Raw genomic sequence first — 14,517 nt, forward strand, 5'->3', positions numbered from 1 at the left:
GTGACCGGTGCTGCTGAATTCACGATTTCTGTTTCCCAGCAACATCATCGCGATCGTGATTCGGTAGAGACACCATCAGATTCGCTCCATCATCCCACCACAAACTCGACTCGGATGACTCATCTCTTATCTCTCATCCACTGATAATTAGTCCATTATCACACACGCGCCCTCATTTCACAGCCGTAGCTCGGACCAGACCATTCGCGTAGTGACGCCTCCAGCGACGTCATTCGAGGCACCAGGAGGCGAGCGTGAGGTGTGGATCCTCAGCTTCCATCCGTCGGCATATTGGCTACTCAGTCTCTACGTAGCCCCCCGCTTTGCCTTTGGCAAAAAAAATCAAAATCAGGAGCGCATACAGTCACCTCCCTATCAATATAGGCCTCCTGCACAACGAGGCTAGGACATCCCACAGGTGTGGGCCCCCGCCATACCCTTCGGCAACATGGTCGCGGCCGTCCACAACAGCATAAACCCACAACGTCTCCCTCAGCCAGACAGGAGCGACGCTGCAAGCACATCCTCAGCCGACGCCGATACACCTCCGAGCTTGACGAACAGCGGAGACTCGCCTCATTCCATGTCTGATCACTCATCGCCGTCTTCGCAGCAGCAACAGCTGCAGTACACCGATGCTGTTACCACACCCGTCTCCTTTAGCAGTGCTTTATCAGCCAAGAGTCCCGACACGGAGGTCGGCGTCCGTGGCGAAACCTCGGAGCGTGTGCCTTGGGACGTCGATGCTGCCCAAGATCAGCAAAGCTTGCATTTGACTGGCAATTGGGACGAGCAAGTGGCAGATGCAGCTCCAATGATGCCGGCCCGCTCTGCTGCTGCTGAAGCACATAACAGCAATGTCACCTCAAATGCTGCGTCGAACCGCAGCATCGCTGCGACCGAGTCGTTCAATCCTTACTCATGGGGTGCGATGGCCGCAAACAATTTCTCCATCCCCGGTGTAGACGTCGGCAAAGAGGTGCAGCGAGCATTGACTAGGGGCGGCGGCGCGAATGCTCGCATGTCTGGGAATTCTATGGACGGCAATGACTTTGGCAACGACGCCTCCAGTGCCACCGCTAGCGGCGTGCCGTCGGACGACATGTTCGACTCTTTAATTCAAGAGGACAGCTTTGGGTAAGTCCTTGAGCAACGTGTCTCTAATCATGTGAACCTATACGCTGACGACACAACTCTTGCCTGTCCTGGCGTCTGAAGGCCCTCTTCCGCTGCGGCCTCAGATCGCGATGAAGACTCTCCTGCGTCATCCACACAGCCTCTTGCCGCGGATTTCAGCAAGCTGGCCGTGCCTCACAACGTTGAGTCCCAGCAGTCGGCCAACATCAAGCAGGACGTCACCATGGATGTCGGTTCTTCCGAGGCGACGTCTTCCGTCCCGTCTGCGGTCCACATCGGGCACGGATCGAGCGCCACTTCTGTGCGGTCTGGCGCTGCAAAAGCTCAGTCCAGCAATAATCTCGCACATCAGTCAGACGACACCATCAGTCGCTCCGCCACCACTGTCGTCACTCCTCCAGTCCAGGCGCTGCACAACCTGCAGGTGCATGTCCACGGCATTCCTCTGTCTGGTGCAAAGTCTCGTGTCGAAACCCAAATTCGCGCTCGCATCGAGCTCGTCCGTCCTGCAAACCCGTCGATCAATGGCGCGTCTGCTTCACAATTGGCGGCGAATGCCGACCGTTCCAGCTCGAGTCCCTGGGAAGCTATCGGTTCCTTCTCTCACATCAAGTTGCCTCCACACAGCAGCACTAAAAGGAAATCGAAGAAGCCCAAAGTGGGCTCAATAGTACCGGAACGCACGCTGTTCGTAGATGCAACCGTAGTGAATGCAACACCACCGCATAACCGCGTCTTTGTTTGCAAAGGTTGTAGGATGAGAGAGAGGAAACGTGCTCTGCGCAAAAAGGAAGGATTGGACCACACACCGACCGAGGAAGATATGCTACGACTGGGCGTCGATCCTCAAGCCGAAGGCGCAATCGAATTGGCAGCACAGAGACTCGACGAGGAAGAGAAGCAGCGCATTGTCCTTTTCAACTGCGGCGAATACGTCGACTTTGCAGAGGGCAACTGTGTTCTGCCGACCCGCATCACATGTTACTGCCGCCATCACAACGAGAAGATTGGCTTTTGCATCATCTTTACGATGCGCGACTGGCAAGGCAATGTGATCGCGACCGGTTCCACCCCTCCCATTCTGATCACTGACGATCACAAGTCTGCCGCTGCTCACCAAGCTGCAGCTGCAGCGGCGGCGGCAGCAGCTGCTGCTGCTCCACACGAGGCCAAACGTAGTGCAGCCCAAAGCTCGCACGCGTCGGCGCGGTCTGGTCCGATCAAGCAAGTTGATGGTTCACGAACAAGTCGCGGACCATCCGCGGATGCCGACGTTGCGAACGAAACATCCAAGCCCAGCGCATCGTCTCGCAAAGCCGGACGCGCCAAGCCGTACGGTGATACAAAGGATCGAGCTGGTCGTCGATCTACCAACAGCAGCGCCAACGGAGCAAATTTGTCGATGACCCCTTCGCGAGCTTCTCAAGATCTTGCGCTTGCAGAGACGCCATGGGCGAACGGTGCCGCTTTGGGCATCAGTCGCGGAAGCAGTCGCAACGGTCTGCGTACTCCTCACGAAGCATCGTCACCGAGTGCTGGAAGTCATTTGAGCGTTGCCTCACCTTCTGCTGCGTGGCAAGCTGCCGATCAAGGCTCGTTGTCCCCAGCTACGCTTGCCACTGTACCTCAAAGTACACCTGCTTTCGACTTCGAGCGCTTCTTCAGGGATGCTGCATCGGGCAGAGGCGGAGACTCGCTCATGGCGCTCGCCGCAAGCTCCATTGGGGCTCAGCATGCTGGACAAACAATGCAGAATCAGCAAGCGTTTGCATCTCAAATGCCTTTGGATTCACAATTCGCTCAGCCCCATGTGAACAATGCGTTACAGCAATATCCTACCGGCATGATCAGCCCAAATGGTGCGGCCTCCACTGCGTCTTCGGGTGGCTTCATGCCGAATGCGCAAGCTGCACCTCAGCAGGGTCCCCTAAACACTCAAGCTCCCAGTCGGCTTTTGCCCAGCATCTCGAAACTCATTCCAGGTGAAGGTCCTACGAGCGGGGGTATCGAAGTAACTATTCTCGGAGAAAACTTTACCGACGGTCTCATCTGCGTGTTTGGCGACGTGCCAGCTACCAACACTCGGGTGTGGGCTTCCAACACGCTGGTCTGCGTTCTGCCCCCGAGCTGCAGTCCAGGCCCTGTGGTAGTCGACATCAAGGGCGGGCCACCTCCGTCTGCGGCAGACCTTGCACAGCAGCAGCATCGCGCGCTTCAGCTCTTCACCTACATCGACACCACGGATCGCGCCCTCATGGAGCTCGCTTTGCAGGTCGTTGGCTTGCAGATGACTGGCCAGATGCAGTCTGCCCGCGACGTAGCCATGCGTGTCGTCGGATCAGGCGCCACCAGTGGGCAGCAGTCAGGCCAGAGTGGCCAGCAGCAGCACTTTTCCAACCAGGGAGGGCAGCAGCGCTCGCAAGAAGCCAGGAATGCTGTGGCCGGCTTGTTCACTGCAGGGCTCGCTTCAACTCATGGTGGAAACGGAGACTCGCAATCCTTCCAAGATAGCGTCATGAAGTTTTTGACGCTGTTAGATGTCGATACTGCGGACGAAGGTGCTGAGGCAGACTCTGCACCTCGCAGAGACGCTATCCGCCTCGCGAATAGCCAAGGCCACACATTGCTTCACCTTGCTGTGATGCTCGGCTTCCATCGACTGGCGCTCGCCCTGCTGGAGCGCGGGTGCCCTCCCAACGCTCGCGATCACAATGGCTTTGCGCCGCTGCATTTCGCTGCGCTATCCGGTCGCATGACAATCGCCCGCATGCTTCTGGCTCACGGTGCGCGAAGCGACCTGCGAAACGCTACGGGCCGGCTCCCGATCGACATCGCGCACGAGCGTGAGGAGATCGACGTGGAGACGCTTCTTGACGAGCATGCACAAAGGGTGTGCGCCGAGGATCACACAGCGGGTGTGGCTGTGCCAGACTCTGGTGTGTCCGTCAGCGACGATGAGATTCAGAGCGAGGAAGATGAGGAGGTCGATGACGACAACATCAGCACGACCGTCGACGAGTCTGGCGTCTTCACCACTAGTGATGACGACGACTCTGCAGATAATGACAGCGACGCTGAGGAAGCGGTGCCGGCTCACGTCGCTTCCGATATCAGCAACGCGCGCGGCATCCAAGGCCCCGCTCCTGCAGCTGTAAATGCACCCGCGACGGGCGAAGATCCTGGGCAGCTGGGCCTTCGGGGCATGGTCGGAAATGGTCTCGGCGACCTTGCACAAAGACTGCAATTGGCTGGAATGGTGCCGGCTTTGCTCAATGGCAACAGCTTTGTGCCATGGTCGAATTCTGCTCCCCGTCAAGGTAGTGTCCACACCACTGGGGGCCCACGCCAGGGCGAGGCCAGCACCTCAAACAGTCCGATTCTCAACGAGGAGCACGAACAGGAGCGGCATCGGCTAGTCTCTATGCTACGAAGCATTATCGAGGAGTCCGCCCTTTGGATCAACCCATTGTATTCGCCACCGCCGCCCACGTATGAGTCGACATTAGCAGACGCAGATTCTGCTGCCTCAGCGGGGACCTCTTCGAAGGCGAGCGAGGCGCGTGCGGAGGCCAAGGCTACGCAAGCTTCTTCTGAACACCCGCAACCAAGCAGCTCGGCACTTGCACCAGCAACGACAACAGCACACGCCGCCGTTACGAACTCGTCCGAGAAGGACGTGAGCGAGTCCGTCGCTACCTCTGGCACAGTCACGCCCCGAGCTGTTGATGTCTCATCGCAGACCGAGAGCAAGCTGCAGCGCAGGGCAACAAGGAACGCGGACGCTGACGCATCCATCACTACAACGACCAAGACCAAAACGCGCTCAAGGACAACTTCTCTGCGGCGCACGCCCACCTTGCAGGACGATCCCATGCTACTGTACTTCTGGCTTCCAGCCCTCGTCGTTGTCCTTTTGATCCTCTTCTTTGCTTCGACCGACTCGGTCCTTTCTTGGCGCGACTTGGCCTCGTACATGCCCTCTGTGCCTGCTAAGGATGGTCACTCACATGGCGCCGCGACAACTCTGGCTGCCCCCATAGCGAGAATCGCTGCACGCATTGGCCTGTGAGGCTCTACTTTCCTCCTGCCGCGCCGCTTTGTACGACTTTGCCCCCCTTTTGTTTCCCACTCGCTCTGACCTTTGCTCATCCTTGCCCGCTTCGATGTATGCAGCAAAGCCCGCATCAGACTTTACATTGGAGCCATGCGACTCGCCTATGCTTTCTCAACATGTACTCTTTTTTCGCTTCCCAACGTTTCCCTGCAAAGGCCCCAAGAATCTCCTTAACGTATGATCAAATCATGGATGAAATTGGCAAGTGTACAATGCTCTCGGATGAATCGGAATTCGTCATCAACGTACTTTGGCGACGCGAGCAGACAAGCGAACCACGTTGACAGAGGCGAATGAGTGACCGCGTCGCGTAACTTTGGGCATATGGTTGGGAGCGAGAAGGGGGGGAAAGAGGGGAGAGAGTTTCAAGAGAGTTTCACCGGCCTCCCAAAGGACCTTCCAGCGTCAGAGCAACCCTTCGCTTCTTCTTGGACTGCCCGTCGCTTGCGTCACCTGCCACATCGCTCGCCCCTTTGGTGGTGCTAGAAAGAGGTGACGCGGTATGACTGCTATCGATAGCATCTCCAAGTCCGAGTCCGAGTGCCGAAGTCACATGATGCGGCGTGGACGCTGATATCGATCCGCTTGCACTGCGCTTGTGTGCGCTCGACACACCGCTGGAAGAGCTGCTCGGAGCCATCGCTGCAGGTCCAGCGCCAGCAGCGTGCGCATTTTGCGAGGCCGCCTTCTGCAGACAAGGTTGCTGTGTGTGGGCGATAGGGGCACCCAGCTCGCCGTAATCGAAGACGACCACAGAGCAATAGCCGTCTGTGGAGCACATCATGAGGGTTTGGCCATCGGGCGACCTTTAAGGAGGGAGCACGCAATGAGTCAGGAAATAAAGTGGTGATGTGCGATTGCCTCGACTCACCAAGCAAGATCCGTAAAACTGGCATAGTGCATGTTAGAGAAGCAGCAAAGGGGACCACCTTGTTGTGTGTCGTAAATCCATACCGAGTCGTGAGTCGCGACTGCAAAGATCATTCGGTAGGGCAGACCAATCATAGAGATGCCCTGATTGGCGCCATCTGCCACGGCTTTTTGATTCTTGTCTTCGACATCTGCCAAGTTATGAACGTCCGTGCTGCTTGCAGACCCACCAGCTGCGCTAGCAGCGCTTTGCAACGCCACCGTCTTCTGCTTGCCGACTTCAAGAGGGACCGTTGGATGCGGCAACATTCCACCGTCATGGTCCCCACCGTTGGGTCCAGCCGACGTGTGGATCGAGGACCTGCCCCCGTTGCTGCGAAGCTCGTACAGCATAGGGCTGAACGACACGACCAGGCTTGCTGTCTTGTGACCGGGCAAGTGTGCAAGAGGTGCGTTGCTCTTGAGAAGATTTGCGCGTCCGTACATGTACACGGTGCTGCGGGGGGCAAGAGGCGCTGGTACGGGTGCCAAAGAGGGTGGGAATCCGGTTGGCACTGGGCTCGCACGAGGCGCAGGACTAGCTCTAGCGTCTTGCGCAGCTTCGGAACCTCGACGGGCACTGATGCTCGTGCTCGCGATTGCCATCGTGGGGCTGCTCGGAGTCATCGGAGGCGCATCAAAGATGCCAGAAGGTGTGACCAGCAAAGCACCGTCCGGAGAGAAGGCTAGCCTCCGGAAGAAGCCGCTGAAATTTTCGTCGCCGTACATGCGCATGCCGACACGGGCCAGAGAGCCCTGGGCCGAAGCTTGTGCAAGCCGTTGCTTTGGTGAAGGCGGCGCTCTGATCGCAGGCAGTGGGGGAACAGGTGAAGGACTGCGCGTGGCAGATGCAGCCGCAGCAGCTCGAGTGCGGGACATGCTCCGTCGAGTGGCTTTGTTGCTGTTTGCACTGGCACCCATGACTGATGCTGGTGCCAAAGATGTTGTGCTAGTCATGGGGGACATCGTCTCGGCTTGCGATCCGCTGAAGCTGGAACGACGAGAAGGTGTTGTTTGAGGTGGGTTCATCGCATGCGATGTGGAGGCTCCGCTGGTGGAGATCGCCGGACTAGGAGGCACGGCAACCGGCGTAGGGGTAGCGGAGCGGATGCCTGCGCTGCTGATGGCGTTTGGCAGTGCAGCCAAATCGTGAGGTGTAGCGCTGCGACCATTGCGAGTGCGGTCGAATGCTTTGCTAGGGCCGGCGCTGTTGGGAGTGCTGACGCTAGTGACTCTGCTTTGATGGAGCACTGCACTGCCTTCTCTCCTGTCGTCATCGCTCGCACTAGCATGCGAGGCGTGACTACTTGCTCGCCTCATAGGGGGCTTGGCTGTGGGGTCCCAAACGAAGCCATGTGAGACGTGAGATGAGCCTGAGTTAGAGCTGTAGGAAGAATTTGAAATCAGTGTGCTCCCTTGCGCGCTGCCGCTGCCCTGTCTGCGGTGAATATCCATGCGCGAGTTCCTGCTGATGGTGTTGGTGCCGGAAATTGTGCCGGTAGCTGCTTCAGCATGGTGAAGCCGTAGCAACGCATGCACATGAACACTGCGGTCCGAGGACTGAGTAGCAATCAGCTCATTCCAAGGGTCCCATGCGACTCCCTGCACGTAGTGGCTATGTTCCGCAATTTCGCGGACAATGGATCCTGCGGTTGGGGCAAATTATGCGTTCAGATGTCGTTGCTTCGCTAAGAATGTCTTGGCCTACTCACCGTCGTGCGGATTAACAATGCGAGCGACAAAGTCTGTCCCACCAACAACGATTGCTTCGCCATCAGGTGCCCAAGCGAGGTCGTAGATCTCACTGGCGCTAGGACGGGCGATCCTTCGGATGGACCAGTGTTCCTTCGCAAATTCGGCGTCGGGGTCGTCGTCGAGAGCTCCAATACTAGTCGATCCGAAGGTCGTTGCTGAGTGATCACTCTGGGCCCAGAAGATGACAGTGCCGTCTGCATTCAAGAAACGGGTTTGAATAAGGCTCAGCCGAGATAGGCTGCGTGTCGAATCTTGAATGCGCAAGCAAGCTCACCATCTCCACTTGTCGCGAGCTGCTCTCCATTTGGACTGAAGCGAACGCAGTTGACCACTCCGGAATGTCGTTTGAGCGCGGCAAGATACTCGACTCGCGGCGGATGGGGAGCTGGCAACGATGCTCCTCCACTGGCAGCAGCTGCCGCGGCTAGGGCAGCAGGTGATGGTATATTTGGGTGCACTTGCCAGAGCTGTTGCACAAGACAGACGACGACGATGAGTTCTCATGGTATCCCCTCATCTACGCTCTGAGACCTGACGACTCACCCTAGCAGTGTTATCACCTCCGGCAGTAGCGAAGCGCCAGCTCTGGCCTCCAGCCATGATAGGTAATTGAGTGCGTGACGTTAAAGGTGCGGATGCACTGGCTGTAGACGCAGCAGTCGGCCGTGTAGAGACACTTGCCGTGCTGGTGTTGCTTCCTGACGCATGCTCGAGCGTTTTGCCTGGGGCCAAGCCTGCTGCTGGTAGGGTGCGAAAGAATGGTAGAGAGAGTCAGCCGACGACTCCAGCACTTCACGAGTCAAGCCCATCGTGCTGCTCACCTTGTGCTGCATTGTGGTCCAAGACACGACGCAAGTGAGAAGTGGAGATGGGCTGAAAGTTGCAAGAGTAGATAGGCTGCGTCTCGTGCCATCTGATTTCGAAGGTGACTGTGCGCACCATGTTGACGCTTGACTGATTTGCAGCAGACCGCAGTGTGCTGTCTAGCTCGAGAGATTTGGTGGTGCAATGATGGATGCAGAACCCCTCTGCAGGAGAGTCTTATCTGCTCAACTGCAATCTCGTTCACGTGCGAGGAGAACTGCGCAATCCAACACCAGCTTGGGGTTGGACCTCGAATCGTTGCGCGAGCGCGCGGGAGTCGTGTAGGATCGAAGATGAGGTTCCTTACCCGCAGATCGTAGCGTCAGATAGAGGACGACTGCTGGTGGGAAGGCCGGCCGCTGGGTGTGAGAGTGCTCTTCGGCTGTGAGGATGAGTGTGAGAGCAGAGGATAGAGCATGGCAAACAGTGTTGGCGTCCGGCATCGAGGTCAGGCAAAGAGCTCTCCCTGCCTATCCTCGTGACTTATTCTCTCTGGTCAAGGAAGCGCGCACACAAAGTCGCCAAGTGTCCAAAAAGTCTGCAGCGGCAACGCGCACAGCACAGCGCAGCACGTACAGCACTCTTGACTCACAACTCAAGAGACTCACGACTCGTGCGCATCTCAGACTCGTCACGCTCACATTCGTACTCGTGACTACTGCTTAGCCATCATGCACCCAGCAGACAGCTTTCTTTGCGTCACCTACACACTAATGACCGCCGCTATCTCTGATACTACTACTACCACTGTTGACTGTCTCTTTGGCACTTTGTACACTTGGGCGGGTCATCGGAATCGACGCTGTGGCCGCACGGATCATCAAGCTCGCTATACATCCGTGCCGCTGCTCGCTTTGGATCCGACGTAATGCGTGCACGGCTCATGCTCGTGCAGCAGCTCTCCATGACCCCTGCCTCCAGAAAGAGCGGTATGCTGCTGATTGAAGCCCCATGCACCGGTAGCTCAGCGCGTCTTCCTTTTCTAGAAAGACGCGATTCTCCGGCCTCATCGTAAATTGACGCGTTCGCAATCAGGCAAGCCAAAGAACGCGTCCGTGCACGCACGCGTCGCGGGCACGCCGCGGGATAGCGCGAACATCACCTTGGCCGGGGGGTGAAAACCTCTGCAAGATATAATGACAGCTGTCCAAAATTTGCAATGCCTTGGGTATGCATTTGTCTGCAAGCAAGCAACGCAAATTGATCCTCACTGGACGAATATTAAAAACCTCATGGTAATCCGCATTGCGGCGACAGCGCAACGCACAGCGATAATGTCACATCTGTACGCTCATGAACGACGATCCCACCACAACTGTCACAGTAGCGTGATCGACATTGTGATCAGGGGCCAATGACAGCATTACATGGCCTCCGTCAAGGGCTCAAGCCATGCGCGAAAGATCCTTGGCCAAAGTGATGACCCTTCTGCTCTGTCTACTGTCCTGGAGGTGGCTCGTTCTTCAGGGTGCTTCGTCCTGCGCGCAGAAGCTCGTCCACCGATAAGATGTTGGTTGCGATGACGGAGCTGCGCGAAGCGAACGAAAACAGCCTTTCAATTCAGTGACAGGCCTCGCGCAATAGCACAAGACGACACTTACGCGCTGTGCAGCATGTGCCTGATGACTCTGTAATTGTCCCAGATGCCCTGCGTGACAACATCCGTGGGCTCGCCAGTCGTAAGGTCCAAGCCAACGACACTTCCGGGAGAGGCAGAGTGCTCATCTTGCAGCGCGACGATGGCATCCTGCACATCGAACCCGCCATTGGCAGCCAAAGTTTTGGGAATGACGAGAAGGGCGTCCGCAAATGCCTGCACACCCAACTTTGCGCGTCCCTTTGTGCTCTTGCCAACACTGTCCACCAAGTGCGCGGCCGCCGCGATCTGGAAGGCACCGCCGCCTGGAACCAGCGCAGCGTCCTCGATAGCATTCTTGACAGAGCGCAACCCGTCTCGGATGGCATCTTGGATTTGTGACATTGTGTGCGCATTCGGGCCTGCAAGAAAAGATTCAAGGGCACGCATTCGTCAGCCATGGCCAGTGATTTTGCGTTGTCGATGGCGACAAGACTCACCCTTGATGAGCAGCGTGACACTTTGCGGCTCCTTGCACTCCTCCACAAACGTGTACTTTTCCTCGCCCAGAGTGTGCTCGTAAACGAGACCAGCGTAGCCAAGCACGTCCGGTGACAAGTCGTCCACCGAGTTCTGTGCGACGCCTCCACAGCACAATTGCAATCGCTCCATGTTCCTTCTCTTGGCGCGGCGCAGGGCGAGGATGTCGTTCTTGGCCAAGATGTCTAGCGAAAGCGGGTCGATGCCCTTTTGGTTGAAAATCACAAATTTCTTTGGCTTTTCGCTGGATCCTTCCACAGCTTGATCGCACACTGCCTTTTTGAGCTCAACAATCTTCTTGAGCTTGGCGTCGACGTGCCTCCTTTCTGACTCGACCAGCTTCTCTCTTTGCTCTGCAGAGGAGTAGAAGAAGCTAGAGTTCACCTCCGTCTTCTCATACTCCAAGCTAACGTTCAGAGTAAGCACGTAGGCATTCTCGACTCTGCGAGGCATATCTGCGTGTCGTGCCCCGTGATCCATCACGAGACCTTTGACGAGTTGGGTATCCGTCTCGTGTCTGTGCTGCATCTTCATGATTTCGACCATGTGGAGATCGATAGGATCTGTGACTGTCCACTCGCCAGGGTTCTCGGTCGTGTTGTCGCCAGCCTTGGGCGCTGGAGCAGAGACAGGGCTGCTCTTGGAGGGCTTGATGGCCAGCACAGCATCGACGACATCTCCGGCGAGCTGTGTTGCCAGCTTTGCGTGCAATTTGGTGGAAAGGGAAGTGCGCGCTACTGCCACGAGAGCTGCGCGATCGAGTGTTGGTGTTTGCTTGAACTCCTCTAGAAACTGTGATCGAAATGAAAGACCGATCAACTACTGTCCAGGTGTGCGGGGCTTGCGCGACCTCATTCACCTTCAGCGTGCTAGCCTTTGCGACCTCGAAGCCTTCACTGATGACGCGGGGATGAACGCCTTCCTGAATGTATCGTTCTGCTTGCTTGAGCAATTCACCTACCAGAAGCACAACGCTGGTGGTACCGTCTCCACACTGATCGTCCTGAGCGACTGCAGTCCGGGCAATCATCGAAGCGGTAGGATTCTGAATCTGCATCTCCTTCAGCAATCTGCAACCATCTTTCGTCATCGTGAGGTTACCACTGCCATCCACCAGCATTTTGATCGTGCCTCGCGGTCCCAAATTGGACTTGACCACATTCGCCAGACCCATCGCTCCTGCGCAATTGACGGCAAGTGCTTGTGCCCTGCGGACGCTCTCGGCCCGAGGGTTGATCAGCTCGATAGCCGACATGTTGGACTGAGCTCAGCGTTTCGCAAGTGACGTTAGAGCCCCGAAGACGAGGAGAGTGTGCGTGGGTGGACCACACGTGTGCTAGCAAATTGAGTGGATCGAGTCGTGGAGATGGCGCCAATCAGAGAGCTGTCGGAATGGCGAGACGAGTCGAGAAGTGTGGCCGTGAGCAGATCAAGAATTGCAAGTCACGAGTCTCATGAATGCGCGTGCATATGATGGAGAAGCCTGTGCGAAGCTCGAAGATGTCACGCAGCGGACGCGTCGACGAAGCGACCCAAATTTTGAGCTGCTGTTGCTGCTGCATGCCCACACATACACTCACTGACTTGCCGCGCCTGCATTGCACGTTTGCGCGCCTTTCACCACGTGGTTGCTCACGGAGCCAAAGGCAATCGTGAATCTTGAATCGTGTTGCTTTGCTGATCGTATATGTCCTCTTGCTCCAACATCCGGCACGACCAACAGCACACCTCTGCCTCACTCACGGCTGCTAAGTAGGTCTTCTTTGGAACACTCATCAGGACTATTGAAGGTCAAGGCAAGTATTGAGAGTAAACGCGGATAGGGCCTCAATGGCGCTTTTCACACGAAACAAGATTTCAAGACGTAGGCAAAGCGCTTCAGATTGCGAATCTGAGGGGTAAGGAAGCACGCAAACGCGCATCTGATGATGTCTCAGGATGGTCCGAGAGAGAAGAAGGAGAAAAAGAAAGGAGAGAGAGGGAAATAGACAGAGCGAGAGGGGCGCCTTGCAGGGCAACTGACGTTTGAACGCGCATATGGCATTTAAGAGAAGGCGCTTGTGTCGGTAGTATTCGTCTGGGTGCGCTATGCATGGACGGCGATGAGCGAAGGGCCTGGCAGAGTCACCATGCTTCAACTTGCTCGCGGCAAGCTGGACCTGGTATCGAAGCGCAAGGCATCGACCAGACAGACTACTTCTTGCGTCAAGGCGTTTCGAAGATACGCGAAGATGATCATTTGCGCTTTCGAGACCAGTTGTCGAGGAGGTTACCCAAGAGGCCGATGCCGGTCCACAAAGAGCTTTTGACGGTGTTTCCTATTCCACCGACGATCGGTGAGGCGAATTTCTGCTCATTCTGACCACTCAGAATCTTCGGCGCGCTCTCCTCCTTCACCTTGGAGTCCTTCTCAAGAGAGGTCTTCTCATGGGTGCTCGACGATTGGTTCTCGCTCGACTTGGTGGGATGAGTATGACTATGCTTGTCTCCGCTTCCTTTGCCCGTGTCTTTGGAGTTGGAGTCTCGCGAGATCAGAACGCGTCCGTATGGAAATTGAGCAGCTGAGAAGTCATGCGCAACAGAAGAAGAGCTGAACCCGAATGCGGAGCCAAAGGAACGTCTGGCAAGTGTTTGGGCGTTGGCGAACTTGCTGCTTGTCGAATGACGTACGTCGATCCACATTACCTCCGCTTCGGTCGTGTGTAGGCGCAAGGGGGCTGCGAAGCACGATGGGGTCCCGAAGTGCTCTCTATCAGCTCGCCTGCACGAAAGCCGCCTTTCGGAGCGCCCTCCCTCGAACGCGTTCGCACAACGCAGCACTCACACTGGCGAAGCAGACCACGATGCGGCATATGAGAGCTCTCGAGAAAAGCAGAGTGGGACGCGCTGTAATCATGCGCGTGTCTTAAAGGCGCGCCGAGGATCATCACGCAGAGCGTAGAGAGGATGACCCAGTGAACGAGCGAGAAGAGCGAAAAAGGTTTGGTCGCCTTCATCGTGAGGTTCCAAGATCGGCGGGAGGATATGGATGACGGAAGTGTGTCGAGCTGGACAGAAGAGCCTGATGCGGGACTCTGAAGGGGAGTGGGTCGGTGAAGCGCGGCGCCTAAAGAAGGATTGCGTCAAGAAGCGGATGCTATGGGATTTTGTGAGGAGATGAAGGGATGGAGGCAGCCGCGAGTGCGGATGGCGGCTGAGAATGCTGTTCAGAGTCAAACAGTCAAGCTGGCATATTCACGATTGTACCCTCTTATTCTGGACCTGTTCGGGATTGACACAAGCAAGCCACTTGAAGTCGAGGTCCATCGTGCCTCGACTTGCGCCGGTCTCATTGACGCGTGGAAGAGCGACTCCTCAGATCATCCAGTCTGAGTCTGTATAAGTCTAGAATCGTACGTACATGCTTACTCGAGTCGAAGAGCGACCTTTGCGCGCTCTTTCGGTGTACAAGAATTGCCTGCAGCAAATTTGACAGATTTGCTCAGAAAGCCAGCGCTCTGCATCATCGCTCTGCTGATGGTATATTTGGCATTCACCATCACCCTCCCTATGGCATGCGCGGTCTCTTGATCTGGTCTCTCGTATTCAAAATTCCAATAAAGGACAGAAGATGATTGTGTTT

General features: G+C 56.4%; 3 protein-coding genes across 3 annotated transcripts; all 3 read right to left on the bottom strand.

Moving 5' to 3' along the window:
• Window positions 1-5,593: 5,593 nt before the first annotated feature.
• IE81DRAFT_325102 (WD40 repeat-like protein) lies at window positions 5,594-9,250 on the bottom strand. Its single transcript, XM_025514417.1, has 6 exons — window positions 8,737-9,250; window positions 8,459-8,655; window positions 8,190-8,382; window positions 7,873-8,109; window positions 6,123-7,806; window positions 5,594-6,057 (listed from the first exon to the last, which is right to left on the bottom strand). The coding sequence occupies exons 1-6, from the start codon at window positions 8,855-8,857 to the stop codon at window positions 5,628-5,630; spliced, it is 2,862 nt and encodes a 953-aa protein (XP_025368079.1). The 5' UTR covers window positions 8,858-9,250; the 3' UTR covers window positions 5,594-5,627.
• A 694-nt stretch (window positions 9,251-9,944) lies between these two features.
• IE81DRAFT_325103 (putative CCT6-component of chaperonin-containing T-complex) lies at window positions 9,945-12,385 on the bottom strand. The gene is made up of 4 exons (XM_025514418.1): window positions 11,755-12,385; window positions 10,856-11,687; window positions 10,381-10,777; window positions 9,945-10,307 (listed from the first exon to the last, which is right to left on the bottom strand). The coding sequence occupies exons 1-4, from the start codon at window positions 12,148-12,150 to the stop codon at window positions 10,217-10,219; spliced, it is 1,716 nt and encodes a 571-aa protein (XP_025368080.1). The 5' UTR covers window positions 12,151-12,385; the 3' UTR covers window positions 9,945-10,216.
• A 515-nt stretch (window positions 12,386-12,900) lies between these two features.
• IE81DRAFT_199820 (hypothetical protein) lies at window positions 12,901-14,085 on the bottom strand. The gene is made up of 2 exons (XM_025510870.1): window positions 13,720-14,085; window positions 12,901-13,612 (listed from the first exon to the last, which is right to left on the bottom strand). Exons 1-2 carry the CDS (start codon window positions 13,889-13,891, stop codon window positions 13,131-13,133), a joined length of 654 nt encoding a protein of 217 aa, XP_025368081.1. The 5' UTR covers window positions 13,892-14,085; the 3' UTR covers window positions 12,901-13,130.
• Window positions 14,086-14,517: the final 432 nt, after the last annotated feature.

Source organism: Ceraceosorus guamensis, assembly GCF_003144195.1.
Source record: "Ceraceosorus guamensis strain MCA 4658 unplaced genomic scaffold IE81scaffold_53, whole genome shotgun sequence".
NCBI classification, from domain to species: Eukaryota; Fungi; Basidiomycota; class Exobasidiomycetes; order Ceraceosorales; family Ceraceosoraceae; genus Ceraceosorus; species Ceraceosorus guamensis.